This window comes from Alosa alosa, chromosome 20 (genome assembly GCF_017589495.1).
Source record: "Alosa alosa isolate M-15738 ecotype Scorff River chromosome 20, AALO_Geno_1.1, whole genome shotgun sequence".
Taxonomy (NCBI): Eukaryota; Metazoa; Chordata; class Actinopteri; order Clupeiformes; family Clupeidae; genus Alosa; species Alosa alosa.
Genome location: NC_063208.1, coordinates 14,213,552 through 14,229,318, shown reverse-complemented (window position 1 = coordinate 14,229,318; position 15,767 = coordinate 14,213,552). Strand labels below are relative to the sequence as shown.

At 42.3% G+C, this 15,767-nt stretch overlaps 1 protein-coding gene across 3 annotated transcripts; it reads left to right on the top strand.

Annotated features, from left to right (window-relative positions):
- Positions 1 to 35: 35 nt before the first annotated feature.
- ints8 (integrator complex subunit 8) lies at positions 36 to 15,622 on the top strand. Of its 3 annotated transcripts, none has more exons than XM_048229207.1 (28): positions 36 to 539; positions 899 to 1,046; positions 1,195 to 1,369; positions 1,658 to 1,798; positions 1,984 to 2,055; positions 2,161 to 2,212; positions 2,437 to 2,619; positions 3,043 to 3,150; positions 3,580 to 3,735; positions 3,894 to 3,994; positions 4,168 to 4,309; positions 4,530 to 4,600; positions 4,931 to 5,127; positions 5,507 to 5,637; positions 6,816 to 6,926; positions 7,435 to 7,639; positions 8,757 to 8,876; positions 9,858 to 10,044; positions 10,461 to 10,494; positions 10,924 to 10,983; positions 11,767 to 11,828; positions 12,382 to 12,500; positions 12,777 to 12,880; positions 13,072 to 13,122; positions 13,297 to 13,370; positions 13,647 to 13,711; positions 14,309 to 14,352; positions 15,418 to 15,622. In XM_048229207.1, the coding sequence occupies exons 2-28, from the start codon at positions 917 to 919 to the stop codon at positions 15,532 to 15,534; spliced, it is 3,012 nt and encodes a 1,003-aa protein (XP_048085164.1). In that variant the 5' UTR covers positions 36 to 539; positions 899 to 916; the 3' UTR covers positions 15,535 to 15,622. The 3 variants fall into 3 exon arrangements, with proteins under 3 accessions (XP_048085164.1, XP_048085163.1, XP_048085162.1); XM_048229206.1 differs by lacking the exon at positions 36 to 539 and adding an exon at positions 654 to 740 and having other exon boundaries at positions 4,931 to 5,106; XM_048229205.1 differs by lacking the exon at positions 36 to 539 and adding an exon at positions 654 to 740.
- The last annotated feature ends 145 nt before the right edge of the window (positions 15,623 to 15,767 follow it).

Sequence of the window (15,767 nt, the reverse complement as noted above, 5' to 3'; positions counted from 1 at the left end):
TTCAAGCCCTACCTGACTCTAATCACCCCAGCTAAATGAGCCTAACATTAAAGTATTATTTCTGCATTTTGGTTCCTCATTGCCAGTCTCGGTCCCCAGGGTCTGATTTAAATAGGCCTGATTTGTGTGGCTATTTTGTTTTGAATGTATGATATTCCTTGTCAAAGAAGAAAGGCATTAATAAAGATGAAGACACAAAAAGACAAATTTCCACTTGTTTGTCGGGCCCATAGGTCGGGCCCCACCTGTCATGACTCTGTTCCCCACTAGTGGGGCCCGTAGACAGTGGACTGAGACCATTCATTGGAAGCAAAAATGCGCAAAATTTACGCATGAAGGTTGTTTTCAAACCCATGACCCGGATGTAGTAGTATACAGAGGAATATTTTCTGCAATAAAGATGCAAGTTGGAAAGCTGTGCGATTGAAAAAAGCAATGTCTTAAATAAAACTGTTTATTGTGCAACACACTGTATCTGTTATACCTGCATTAAAGAAGGACACATACATTAATCTACTTGCGGTGAAATTATTTAAACGGTAAGCAACAAATTATTTCTGATTAAGAAGCTGGGTAGCATCGCTAGCCAACCAGTGGCTATATAGATAGCTAGCAAACTTTGCAAGCTTACTCTTCATTTCAGTTTGAGAGGTGGTACGTGCACGTAACTGCTTATAGTGTCTGCAATCTGAAAAACACCATTGTTGGTTTATCTACTTCATACTGTCTCAAAAATGAGCGTAAGTTCCTTTTAGTCTGAATCAATTGAAAATTCATCATGAATGAATGAACTCAGTTGGTCATCGCCAAATAGCAAGCTGTTGTTTGCCAAGTACACTGTCTATCAGTATGTGCCATGCAAAGAAACTGCTTTTTAAAAACCATGTGTTTGTAATAGCTTAAACACGTCAAGAAGATGAGTGCCGAGGCCGCAGACCGGGAGGCGGTTACTGGCAGCAGACCCTCCACGCCACCGCAGACCTCCTGGTTCGAGTTCATTTTGGACGTGGAATTGTTGGAGAAACATTTACAAAAACCCAACCCAGGTTTTGACCGCTCAAAATATCTACACTTTTCAGTGTGCACATACCATGATGGTGATTTGTCTTATGTATATTCATAGAATGTATCTGTATAATAAACTTCTGCTTCCCTTTGTTTTCCCCCTTTTCTCTTTGCCTTTGATTTTCTCAGACCCGTCACCGGTGACGCTTGTTATTCAGTTTTTAGAGCAGGCTTCCAAGCCATCTGTGAATGAACAAAACCAGGTGCAACCACCAATAGATAATCGCAGGAACCGGACCCTAAAGGTTTTGGCCCTGAAAGTTTCTGCTCATCTGAAATGGGACCTGGATGTACTGGAAAAGGGGTGAGATTCATTACCTACCTGACCTGACTAACAACAATAACAAAGTTGTTATATTCATTCATTGTAACCTGAGACTGGGGGAAACAATGAAAGTACATGACTATGACTCTTATAATGGCAACTCCATACATTAGAGTTGTACATAACAATAAGCGAATAAGCTGGTTTACACAAAAAGACTCTTTTGACACTTGACTATGGAGTTGTGGACTGCTACAGGAGCAAAAACATAATCATACCTTAAATCTTAAGATCTTTAATCTTAAATCTTAATTCTGTGGGCTACAGGCTGACCATTCCTGTTCTAAACATGCTGCTGAATGAACTCCTGTGTGTCAGCAAAGTTCCTCCCGGTGTCAAGCATGTGGACCTGGATCTGTCCTCTCTACCTCCCACCACAGCCATGGCTGTCATCATATACAACCGCTGGTAAACACAGGCCAATGGCGGCTTAATGTTTCTGTCAAAGTGCATTGTGGAAATTTACTCTCATTCCTTTATTTAGTAGATAATATACTCACAGTGGCCAGTGAAGAGAATGAGTACTGTCTTATCATGTGTTCCCTCCGTGTTCCCTTACTTGGAAATAATGCATTTTCTCGTGGGTTTTAAAGGGCTATTCGAACGATTGTGCTAAGCAGCTTTCCTGAGAAACAGACAAAACCAGGACCACATCAGATGAACATGTGGGTTTGCCAATTCCTCCTGTCAGGCCTTTTGTGTTATAAAGAATCTTTGTACAATAGAGTGTTGTACAACTGACTGATATTAATTTCTATTTTAATTTCCAGGATGAATCTGGTGCAGCAGGAAAAGGAGTTGACCGAAAATATTTTGAATGTGGTGAGTGAGTTTGGAAGTCCTTTGTTTTGATAAGAGAGAGGACTTTAAAATGAGTTGTGACATTACAATATGCACATACTTTTGACAACTGGGGAGTTATTTCATATGTTGAAATGTTTCAGGTGTTGGTGACATTGTCTGTAACATTCTGTTAAGAGATGTCGTTGGAAAACCCTTGATCTGTTTGGACGAAGATAATAGTAGTGCACCTTGTCTCTCCTCAGCTGAAGGAGCAGGCCTCAGACTCCATAATGGTGCTGGAGGGGGTTCTGGCCATTAAGAAGGACTTCTACCTCCACACTGTCCGCACACTAGACCTATTGGCTGCTGACCCGTCCACAGCCAACGGAGAGACCGAATCCTCCACCGCAGGCCTGTGCATCAGTGCCGACGAGCTCCACTGCCAGGTGAGGTGCTTACCTGTTATGCTAGTTGGACCTGTCTGCAAGGCTTAAAGCATTGCCAAGTGCATAGAGCTCTGTTGAAGAGCTGTATGCCTATTGTGGAGGTGTGAATGTGGAAATGGGCCTTCATATTAATGCTTGATCTGGGGTGTTCAGGCTCTGGGCTCTGTTAAGCAGCTTGAGATGAGTTCAGTTGTTACTGGCACTATATAGATGCAACTGAATGCCGGTATATATATATTTTTAAAACACACCCAGATACATACATACCCATATTTCCCAGTAAAATTTTTTGTATGCATTTGATATTTAAAGGCGGGATGCATTTGAGTGACATGTACTTTATCGACTGATGTAGATCGAGATGTGTGTTCTTGGTCAAATGGTGTTGGCTGAGGTCTGATCTGGTTCTGGTGTATTGTACAGGTACATTATGATCTAGGGGCAATATACTTCCAGCAAGGCGGCTCTGACCCATCTGCCTATGAGAAGGCCAGGGAGCACTTCAGGAGAGCCAAGGAACTCCACGCAAAGGTACAGGAGCATGTGTCTATGTTCAGTGTTCAAACTCATGAAATTTGTCATCACATACAGCTGTCCTTCTCATGAGGAATCCTTGTGATGGAATTCCTCTAGAATTTTATTTTCTTACTTCTAAAAGTTAATAGTAACTCTGAAGCATGTCTGACTATCCATGAACATGAAGTGACTGGTTAACTTTAATGACATTGTTCACAAACAGATGTAGTGTATTTGGTTGAAGTTGAAATTAAAGCTGACTGGTTCTAAGCAGAGGCTTTTATCCAAAGCCACACCAAGGCCGCTGCTCCACCATGCCTACTTGTGTGTGTGTGTGTGTGTGTGTGTGTGTGTGTGTGTGTGTGTGTGTGTGTGTGTGTGTGCGTGTGTGTGTGTGTGTGTGTGTGTGTGTTTGTGTGCGTGCGTGTGTGCTCTGTGTGGCAGATGGACTCTGGGGCGCTGCACTGCCACCTGGACGAGAAGCGGCTGGCCGGCTACTGGAGCGCCTGCAGGGCCCTGACCGGGGCTTCTGACCCCTCAGACACACAGCTGACCCCCTACGGCCAGATCAACAGCTTCATCCGCTCACACAACCACCAGGTGTGTGTGTGTTTGTGGGGAGAGGGTTATCCTCTGATATTCTTACAATTGGCTTTTTTTACGGATGGCTTTTGTTAGTGGAGTCATGGAGTCTAATTCCATTTTTTAAATCTCCCTCTGCCTAACACCCCCACAACCTACCCCTCTCCTGTGTATAGGCCCTGGTGGAGGCCTTTATGAAGGACAACATTCAGCTCAGCTTGCCAAACAGCTTCAGACATTCAGTTCTGCTTGAGTTCCAACACAAAGTGCAGCTTGGGTGAGAATGAGAAACCACCTGTTATCCCTCTTGGCTCCCAAGTCTGTGTAGAGATGAGTGATTGAATGAATGAATATTCTACATAATAGGTCCTAGATGTGCTATTGAAGTTAAACGGCAGCTGCTAACATTTTTGTCTGTTGTGTGTGTGTGTGTTTGTTTCTGGTGTGTAGAGACCGGACGCTGGACGAGGTGTGTCATAAGCTGTGTGTGTGTAACGCGGTGCGGGACGCTCTGGAGGGTCAGGTGCTGAGTGTGAGCTACCAGCAGCTTCTGCTCAAGCCCAGTAAACGAACAATCAGCTTCCTCCTAGAGGTCAGTCACAACCTGGGTAAAGGTCACGCTGAGACGTCAACACGTTACCTATTATACTGCCCTGTTCATCCAGCTATCCACAATGAAAAAAAAAGATTTATGTATGCATTCACGAATTAGTGAATAGATAGATAGCTTGATTTGCTTGTCATGTGTTGATTGTTTGCCTTTCCTTATTTATTCACGGTGGCTTTTGCTAATCACTTTATGGTGGTTGCAGGTATGCAGCAGGTCACTGGAGAAAGATCGTGTGTCTGATGCTGCCAAGAGAAATATGGGCATTTTCCTCAAGTAAGAAGTACTACTTTTTAGATGACACCTTCGGTGTTCATGCTCTCGGACACAGAGCCTAACTTTCTAGTTTTTGGTGTTTTTCATTGAGGTAGTGTTTTTTTTTGGTCATTGGTTTGTTTGTTTTGTCATGTAAAGTTGTATGTCTGTGATGTGATGTGATGTGATGTGATGTGATGTGATTTGATGTGTCTTTCACACCCAATATTATGACAGTCTCAGAATTCACACTCTGACTCTGACTGAATACAAAAGACTGCTTGTATTATCCAAGTTTGCTTTAGTTTCTCTGAAACGTGTGTGTGTGTGTGTGTGTGTGGTGTTCCCCAGGAACCTGTGCGAGGGACTGGAAGAAGTGCCTCTGGCCTACATGGTCTCATCCCACCGCGTCTTCATGGAGCTGCTGCCGGACGAGGAGAAGAAGGCTCTTCTCGAGCACCTCAGGAAACGGTCATCCACCGTCAACCTCAGCGCCAAACCCCTGCCCTCCTTCTATGACATCCCAGGTACGACCAGCTCTACCTCAGGTGCGTTCCTCCAGGGGTGTCGACACACTGCATGGGTCAGTAAAGAATTGAGAATTAGGAAAGCTGTTCTATTCGCTGTTCTATCTAAGATATTTCTATTCCCATGTGTCATTGTGTTTTGGTTTGGGACAAACCAGTTGAGTGTTGATTTCATCATGGGTCTCTATCCTGATAATAATGATAAATTGTTTGATTCTGTCTCCTCCCAATGTTTTTTTTCTTTTCTTTTTTTAAATAATGAGTAAGAAAGAGTCGTTAGATAGCACTGTATTTAAGAAAAGAAATTGTAGCTCAGTCAAAGGTTGTTGTTTACACAGTATAAAAGCACACATACACAGTAACCCACTAAAAATGCATGATCATGCGCTCCTTGTTCCAGCGTCTGCCAATGTGAGCATCGGTCAGCTGGAGCAGCAGCTGGTTCTCTCTCTGGACCCGCGGCGGATCCGCCAGATCCTCATCGAGCTGCACGGCCTGGCAGAGCGGCCATTCTGGAGGGTCAGCAGCAAGGTCAGGAGACGAACATGTCCTAGACTAATATATATAATACATTATTACATTATTACAAATATAATACATTTTTTGTCACTTACAACAAACATCACCTCACCATCTGCTAGCTGCCTGTGTCCTGAATACACTGTAAAAAACGTTATCTTTGTGGACAACCCAGGCTCCAAAAACGGCCACAAAACAACTTGGGCAAACCTTGCCCATAAAAGCATAACAAACTGTTCCAGCAAATCACCGACAAGATGCGTGTTTAGGAGAGTTTCAATTGCACGGGAGGGAGGGGGAGGAAGTAGCGAGCTAGCTCTCTGTTTTGTTTGAAAGTCAACAGAAGTGGCGTTAGAAGCATCGCTTAGAGCGCCTTTAACATATAGTAATCATTGTTTAATACAGTCAGCCACGTGTCTTAATATATACAGAGCCAACCATGAGGATCAAGTGGAAGGTCAGGGTGCCAGACATGTGCTAGCATGCTAGCTAACAGAGCCAGTCAAGTCCCTTGATAAGCCGAATATACTTTCAGCCTTGTGCTTTAATATATACTATCAATCACTTCCTTTAATACACCTGTATACAGAGCCAGTCGAGTCCCTGAAATCACTTACTTTGTGGCACTTTGTACCGTCTGCCTTTACAGCTATACAATGTACAGCCTGAAATCTATACATCACATGTATTGAACTGTATGAAGATTTTAAGCATTTGTCTTCTGCATTAGGGTGTCTGTATACGGTATGTAGATTTTCAAACATTCTTTTGTATGCACTTTGGTTGATAAGTAAAAACTATTCATGTCATTTTGGAAGCATGCTCACTTTACAGCAGTGTTTCAAACATGGCTAAAACATTTGCACAGTATTGTAATGGCGTTTGGCCCAGTTGTGGGTGTGAAACCACACAGATGAGAAACACGAAACCTCGGCTTTTGACAGTACACACTGTCCGAGTTTTTCGAATGTTTTTTTTTTTTTGTTGGTCTAGTTATCATTGGTGCATTTTTGTACTGGCCTAGAATTTAGAATTCTGCTCTCAGCTGTTCCTATGATGTGGTCTTTAGGGAAAGGTTAGGGTCAATGCTTAGCTGCTGCTTTGCTGTGGTCTTTCACTCAGCTTTAATGCTTGCTTGTTTGTTTGTTTGTTTGTTTGTTTGTTTGTTTGTTTGTTTCTCCTTGATCCAGTGGGAAGTCCCTGTAGACTACATCAACGTGATCCTGGCCATCAAAGACAACCTGACCCGTGACCTGGTGTACATCCTCATGGCTAAAGGACTCCACTGCATCACTTTAAAGGTCAGTGGTACTTTGATATGATGTGGGGGAGAGGGGCACACTACTCCTCCCTGAAGAAAATGTTATTGTTATTAATATATAGTCACTGACAAAAGTATTGGCACCCCTTAGAAATGTTGGTTTAAGCAAAATACACACACTTTTTGAGTTTGTTTGAGAAATGACCATTTCAATAGCTCAACACAACTGAAACAACAATTGGTTTCCCCAAATTCAACACAAAATGTGTGCGGAAATGCTGCGGGAAGTTAATACTGTCAAACTGACACGGTCAAAAGTCTTGTCACTCTTCACAAAAAGTGTCTTTTGTCTCTTGTGTAGCTCCAAATGTAATATTTTTATTTCATAGTGTATGTTTTTACCTGAATTAAATTTTCCACTGTGGACCCCAGGAAGATTAGCGACCACTTTTGAAAGCTAATGGGGATCCAAATAAAGAGTAAATAACATCAATAAAAGGCATTATCTCTTGACTGAGGGCAGTCCTTACTGTGGTTTTTCTCCTCAGGACTTTGGCCATGCGCGGCAGCTGTTCTCAGCATGCCTGGAGCTGGTGACAGAGTTCTCCCCGAAGCTCCGGCAGGTGATGCTGAACGAGATGCTGCTGCTGGAGGTGCGCGCCCACGAGGCGGCTGCCGCCCAGGGCTCCACCGACAAGCCCACGCCCGACCTGGTCAGCCGCGTCAGGGGATACCTGGAAATGAGGATACACGGTAAGACACACACACACACACAAACAGACTCTATTTCTGTCTCTCTCACTCACTCACTCACTTACACACACACACACACACACATTGGATGGAACTGCACAATGATACAGGGACAACATGGCGTCATACATGCTTACATTCTGAAGGAATTAGGCCCAAATGTATTAGATGTTGTAAAACCAGATTTGTATTTATTTATTTTTTTACTGTTGTTGTACCGGCAACATGCCTCCAGTCCTGTCACACTTGCCATGTGTGCTGAGCGTGGACGAGCATGTATATGCACACTCAGTTTAGTCTGAAACTTGCAATGGGTGGCTCTATGGTCAGTGTGATGGTTATTTCTATTAATGTAACTACCCCTACCCCACTGTCTAAAATGACTTAGGCCGTGTGTATTTTGGGTCACATGTGGTATCCACAGGTGTCGTGCTGTGGATGGTTACAGTATGATCGTAACATATGCACATGCCTTGAATTATTGGTATTTAAGAAGAGATAAAAAAAAAAAAAAAGCAATTCCAAATAATTTCCGACTTGAGCATTTTCACTGGTGTCTCATTTTAGCAGATTAGGTTTGCATCCGGTCTGCGACACCATATGAAAGTGGTCCAAATCTGATTAGAATAAAATCAGCTTTGTTTGTCCAAACTGGCCAGATACATATCAGCTCTGTCTCGCATGCAGACGAGAGCTGGAATGGGGCCATGTTCTTGACTGTGATCTGATGGGTCATAGGATCAGTGTGTGGGCTCAGGAGGAGGGAGATGAAATTGCTGTGATTGGGCTTTGGTACAATGGTAGTAAAACCATAATTGTGTGTCAGCTTTTATTTCATCAGTAGAGTACATATGTATGTATATGTATGTATGTATGTATGTATGTATGTATCACACACACACACACACACACACACACACACAAACACACAATTACAGCAGGTATTTCATATAATAACTAAGAAAGGTAGGATTAAAGTAATCTAAACTTCATCACCCCAGTTTGTTAATAAGGGGCTGTTGTCTTTCACCATTGATAGAATTGTTTGATGGGATTTGTAGGGTTTTGTCTTTGTTAACTGAAGCTTGAATGCATCTGTGTTGCCTCTGTTTCCCAGACCTCCCTCTGCGTCAGATAGTGGGGGAGGAGTGTGTGGCCTTCATGCTAAACTGGAGGGAGAACGAGTACCTCACACTGCAGGTGCCCTCAGCACTGGTGCAGAATAACCCCTACATCAACACACACACACACACACACACACACACACACACACACACACAGCTGTTACCACACACTGCAGCTCTGTTGTACTACAGTCCCTGCATTAAGGTACAGACGGCACACACACACACACACACACACACACAAAGCTGTATAGATAATGATGAAAAAATCCTGTATTCATTTTCCTATTTTAATAGTTGAGCAGCATATGGCCCTGATTAAGGAGATGGATGGCCAGTTTGGGCATATGGTCATCTACACTAATCTGGGTCTTAATTAGGCCTTTTTGTCTTTATAACGCTCTGTCTTTTTTAATTTGTTAACATCTCTCTTTTTGGTCATCTACACTAATCTGGGTCTTAATTAGGCCTTTTTGTCTTTATAACGCTCTGTCTTTTTTAATTTGTTAACATCTCTCTTTTTGGTCATCTACACTAATCTGGGTCTTAATTAGGCCTTTTTGTCTTTATAACGCTCTGTCTTTTTTAATTTGTTAATATCTCTCTTTTTGGTCATCTTTCTTTGTTTAAGCATCCCCACCCTTCCCCCAACTCAGCCAACTTTATGGGCATGATTTTAGAATTTTAAAAGATTACAACATGTTTAAAGCGGCTTTTAGCTTGTGAACAACATGTATGGCACCCAAAGCTGCTTTAAACTGGTTAATAACGTGTGTATGATATTCACAGCAACAGGCATAGGAGACATGCAGGGGCATTTTATTAGTCTCGGTCTGATCATAGACGACAGACTTGTTTACATTTGCTTTCTTTCTATCTTTCTTTCTTTTTCTTTCTTTCTCTTTCCTTTCACTTTATTTTTTCTTTTGCTCACTTTCTTTTCCTCTGTCTTCTTTTTACCTTTTATTTTTCTTTCGCTTTCTTTTGCTCACTCTTTCTGTCTTGTCTCTTTTTTTTTTCCTCTCTCTCTCTCTCTCTCTCTCTCTCTCTCTCTCTCTCTCTCTCCTGTCTCCCCTCTGACCTCTCCCGTGCGTAGCTGGGTCAGCTGCTGGCGTCCACCTGTAAGGAGCTGCCGGGGCCGAAGGAGAGCCGGCGGACGGCGAAGGAGCTGTGGGAGCTGGTGGTGCTCGTCTGCAGCGTGTCCACGCAGCACAAGCGCGCCAGCGACGGACGCCTCAGCCTCATCAAGCACCGCGAGTACACGCTCGGCATCATGCCCAGGTGAGGACTGCGCGCGCTCCCAGGGAGCAGGTCACCTGAGTCAGCTCCCAGGTGCATGGGTCAGGTCCCTCTGGACACACAGTCCGCGTATACCATGGAGGTACCCCAATGACTATCTGGGCAACATGCCCACAGTAATCATATCATCATACCATGGGGGCATCTATCAAGGCTTTGTGACTCGTGGCCCATAGAAGTTTACTATGGGCATCTTGTTTAGGGAGAGGGCAATCGATCTACATATCCTGCCTGGTTAAACCCAGGAGTTATTAGTGCCACACTGTAGGCATAGCAAGTCTATCAGACATCTATCAGACATTGTCTTTTAAATACGATTTGAACTGTTTGTTGTGTTTTAAACCAGATTAGGTTGTCTTTTTTGTTGTAATTCTTGCCATCTGTTGTGGTTTATTCAGGAATAGATTCATCACCTTCATCAAGAAGCTGAGGGTGAGTTGCCATCATTATTCCTCTCCAACAGACAACAAACTGTGAATAAACTCTAAATAAAAGCCATGATGTTGTAAATAAACTATAAAAATATAAATTGAGTAAAATAATCTCAAGCCGTAAATAGCCTGGAGAAACTCTAAATAAGTCTAAATCAATTCTAAATACAGGCCATAGTGCGGTATATGCTTACCGATAGTTATGACCAAAATGTGCAAAGTAGAGTCCAAACATTTCAATCTTTAATCATAAATGTTTCCCTACAAATGTCTGCTGTGATTTTTTTTAAAAAGATTAATGGATATGTGAGATTTAGTGTCTAAAAGTTTAATTGAGTTGTAATGTGGTTTTAGTCATGTTAATCCCTGTAATTGCATTATGTGATATGACAAGCCTAATTCAACAGATGACTTGATTTGATCCCACCAGGAACCCTTAGTTCTGACCACCCTCATCTCGCTGTTTGTCAGACTGCACAGCCTAGTACGGGTAAGTGTGTGTGTGTGTGTGTGTTTGTGTGTTTTTCAGTGAAAAATGTGAAATACTATGAATGCCATATAAATGCTTGAAAGGGGTAAACATGCATTAACTTGTGTCACTGGAGTTGTGATACTAATACTGTAGAGTAGTTAAATTAAATCTTTCCGTGGTTGACTGACGACATGAGTGCTGTTCAGTGGAGCTCTGATTTGGACCATTGCCAATGAGAGGATGGCACGATCCAAGTTTCAGTAGTACTTCAGACATGTTCACATCAAATATATACACACTCTGCAAACAAGGCAAAGTTATGACCGTGATTTTATTTTGTTCATACAAGTCGTAAAATATGAGTTAGAATGAGCTGTGACCAGTGTTAAACATGAGGGAATATTTACTCTTGGGATATTTTAGGCTGTTTAGGCTGATTTATTTTATTGTTTTATCCTCAAAGCAGCTTTATTGACCATAGATGTCGAATTTTTAATTCTTTAATGTGGATCTTGATTGTTTGGCTTATAAGGAAACAGTTAATCATGAACTAGTGACAGTTGGTAAGCGGCCGTATATATTTTGCCAAAATTTGCATTCCTGCTGTGACTGAGCAGAATAGTTTTTGGACAGTTCAGTTGACTGACTTTGCTCTCTTCCTCTCCCTTCTCTCTCTCTTTCTCTCTTTCTCTCACTTCCTCCCTCACTCCCGCCAATTTGTCTGTCTCGGCCCCCCATGTTTTTCCTCTACCCTTTCTCTCTCTCTCTCTCTCTCTCTCTCTCGCTCGCTGTGCCCCCCAGGATGATATTGTTAATGAGGTGACAGCTGAGCATCTGTCCATCTGGCCGTCCACACTGGCTAAGTGAGTCATATGGTCCGGCCGTCTGTACACACACACCAGTCCACCAGCACTGTTAGCAAACAGTTTACATAATACACACCACAACAAACTTGACACTTCTGTTACTTCTGACACACACAATTACGGACAAGAAGAGTTTATTGATATACTGTATGTATGAGCTGCAGCACGGTTAGGAAACACCGACAAGGGCAAGTTAAATAATGCATATTTCACACTCAACACTTCTTGTACAGACACAAGCTAGAAAGAAAACTATGACTATATGTATGAGTTCTTCATGTCCCGAAAATAGCCCTCAGCCCATATTGTTGTGTAAGAGGATGACACATTTATAATAAATCAATGTTGTGAAAGTGTAGATTATGATTATTGATTTTAGAATCACGTCGCATTACCATCTGACAGATGTAATAGTGTGGTGATTAGTGTGATGAAACTGCAAGTAAAACGGCAGGTTAGGGCAGTGATGGTCATGTCAGGTTTGAAGAAGAGGATGGTGCAATGAAGGTCATTTGTGTATATATATGTGCGTGTGTGTATGTGGCTCCAGCATGCAGGCAGTTGACGTGGAGGCGGTGGCTGTGACTGTTAAGGAACTGGTGACCTATGCCCTGACCCTCAACCCCAACAACCAATCTTGGCTCATCACGCAAGCAGATATCTACTTCGGCAAGTTCTGGAGCACCACAATACCCATACATACATGCGCACACACACACACACACACACACACACACACACGCACACATACATACATTTGTACTTAGTGCTGGGCAAACTAAATTGCTCACACCTCACAAGTCTTGCTGAAAGTTCTGTTCTGTCTTTCTTTTGACAGTTTGCAGAATAACAAAGGTTTCCTTGGAAACTAAGCAAGATGAATTTGCAGGCTGTCTAACTGAGTGAGTAATTGGTCATATTTGTTTGTTTGCTTTCTCTCTGTAGTTACAGGCCAGTATTCAGCTGCCATGCATTACTACCTGCAGGCTGGGGCCGTGTCTTCAGACTTCTTCACGAAGGCCGTTCCTCCTGACGTCTACACTGATCAGGTACACGTCATACTAGCAGAGCTCAGGGGTTCAGTTAAATATTGAATGAAAAATGCCTGTTGGATTTACAGGTGGATTTGACTAAAAAAAGTAAATCAAATAAGTCTTTCTGTTTGTCCTAGAAGTGCCTAGGTAAATCTGTTACCATTCTGACAAATATTGATGTACTTCCCATGTATGTTTGTTTGTAGGTCCTGAAGAGAATGATCAAGTGTTGTTCTCTGTTAAACTGCCACACTCAGGCAAGCTCATACACCACATTCCTCCTTTTTTCCCTGTCAGGAACTTAAGTTAAATACATTAGTTAGTTAAGCTTCTGTTTGTACTCCTCTCCTTGTGTTTGAAATGTTTTTGCCTCGTCTGATCTCTCCTTTTCCTCTCCTCTCCTGTCCTGTCCTGTCCTGTTCTGTCGCCAGGTGGCTGTTCTATGCCAGTTCCTGAGGGAGGTCGACTACATGACGGCGTTTAAAGCGCTGCAGGAGCAGAGCGGGTACAGACCTTCACCCCTTCATACACTGCCACTTACATAAGGACTATGAGATACCACTTAACGCTGGGGTTTAGGGTAGCAGTCAATCAGACGGGAGCAGGAACTCTCTTCTTTGTTACTGGGCCTTATATTTCAATCTTTTAAAGTTTGTCTTGCTTTTCAAATGAGTTTCTATGTGTTTCTGTGTGACACCTTTAGTGTCAATCAAGTGTCACACAACACTTCACACACTTTTCTTCTTTAACAATGTACTCCTTTTCCTCCCCTGTCATTCAGTCATGACGGAATGGACTCGTACTACGACTACATCTGGGATGTGACCATTCTGGAGTATCTCACACGTATCCTTCTGCTCAAAGGCATAGTTTTGCAGGGAAATCCAATTTAGCCCAGCTAAGTAGACCACTCAGGACCAAAGGTTGAGGGTAATGAAGACGGATGAATCTGACTAGTTCAAACTGAGGCTTTGATCACCATGAAACAAAATGCAAACTTCCTGCCCCAAGTCTCTGCAAGTGTTGATGTTAAGTTCTCAAGTAACTACAGAAACTTGCTTCTGTGACCTTTCTAGCATTGAATGACAATTAGCTGTCCTATGAAAGTGAGAAATTGCCGAATAATGTTGCAGCCATTTTGAATGGGCGGAGCCATTTTATTTCCTGTTTTCCTAATATGGATCTATAGACGTACTATAGAGGTATGGATTGAATTTAATAATTGTAATTCGATCCATCAGTCTCAGTTCTGATCGCCCACTGAGCAATCCTTGTTTGAACTGCAGGAAATTGTATTGACCTTTGATGGTCACTTGTTGAAAAATTTTTTCATAGAAAGCCTCCTGATGAAGAGATTGTATGTGAACAGACAACAAGAGCCAACACTGCTTAGTATTTTTGGTGATCCCAAAGAATGTCTTCCTCCTTAACCAGACTGCATAGATATCCATCATAAGAGGGGTGAGACAGACAAAAGACAAGTAGCTGTAAGTACACCTCTTCGTTTTATATCTTATATATAAGTTTTTCCATGTGATGCAGTGCCTCCAACTGCTGAATGGTTTCTTGGTGTTTTATGGCCCCAATGTTCTCTTCAAGGCAGCGCTGCCTGGAAGGCGCTATGGTTAGGCATGGGTTAAGGTTAGGGTTCGGGTTAGGGGCCTTTAAGTCGATGGTGGCAGCGCTGCCTGGAAGACAACGTTGGGGGCATAAAACACCATCAAACTGCTGAATGACTCACATGGCCCATGGTGTTGAGTGAGAGTGAGCTCTCCCAGCACACAGTTTCACACACTCGTGTTTACCACCATACCCTCAAATTGCAATCCTGTGGTTTTGATTGCTCCCATATTCTGTTAAACATGAAGCTCAGTAACCTTTTGATGGCCTCTCTATATATACACTACCAGTTAAAAGTTTGGGGTCACTAAAAAATGTTTCATCCCACTCCATTATAGATCAGTTGCATTTTTTTAATCAGGGCAGCAGTTTTCAGATTACATGATGTGCTTACATAATTGCAAAAGGGCTCTCCAATGTTTTCTCAGTTAGCCTTTTAAAATGATATTTCTTTCTACAAGAGTCGAGAACCCTTTTACAATTGTTACGGTAGCACAATGTCATCTGAAAACTGCTGCCCTGGTTAAAAAACAATGCAACGGATGTCAGCTGGTAGTCCGTCTATAATTGAGTGGAATGGAAATATCTAAGTGACCACAAACTTTTGACCGGTAGTGCATATATATTAAAAGAAAAAACTGGTCAACAACTCATTTGATTTAAACTCTGAAAAGTATGTTTTCTGGACTGTTAACATGAACAATGAGGGTAACACCTTTTTTATATCACTGCCAAGACAGGTGTGACCTTTTCTTTGTCTGTAATTTACTTTAGAAATGGTTTAGTAAAGACATGAAATTGTATCATGTTCTGGCCTTGAAGTGAAACGCTTAAATACAATACGTTTAGATACAGGCCAATACATTCTTATTTGCAGTGCTACACCATCAATAAGGGCTGTGTGTGTGCATGTGATTCCCCCACTCCGACAGATCAAAGCAATTGGCCAGACTGAGCTCAATGCCAGCAACCCCGAGGATGTGCTGCAGCTCGCCGGCCAGAAGAGAAAGAAGAAATTCCTCCAGGCCATGGCCAAGCTCTACTTCTAGCTCAAAAACACACCTGTCTTGTACATTAGTGCCATTTTTTTTTTTATTTCTCATTTGGGCATGAGAATAAACAATTTTTTTTTATAAATACAGCAATCAAGTCCACAATTCTATGAACATTTTTACATATTTACACATTACAAATTGAAGCTGTCCCAGAGCTGATTACGTCTTGACATATTAAAAGAGAAATGGGGTGCTCAAGGATTTCAAGCTAAGTTAAATTAATTGCT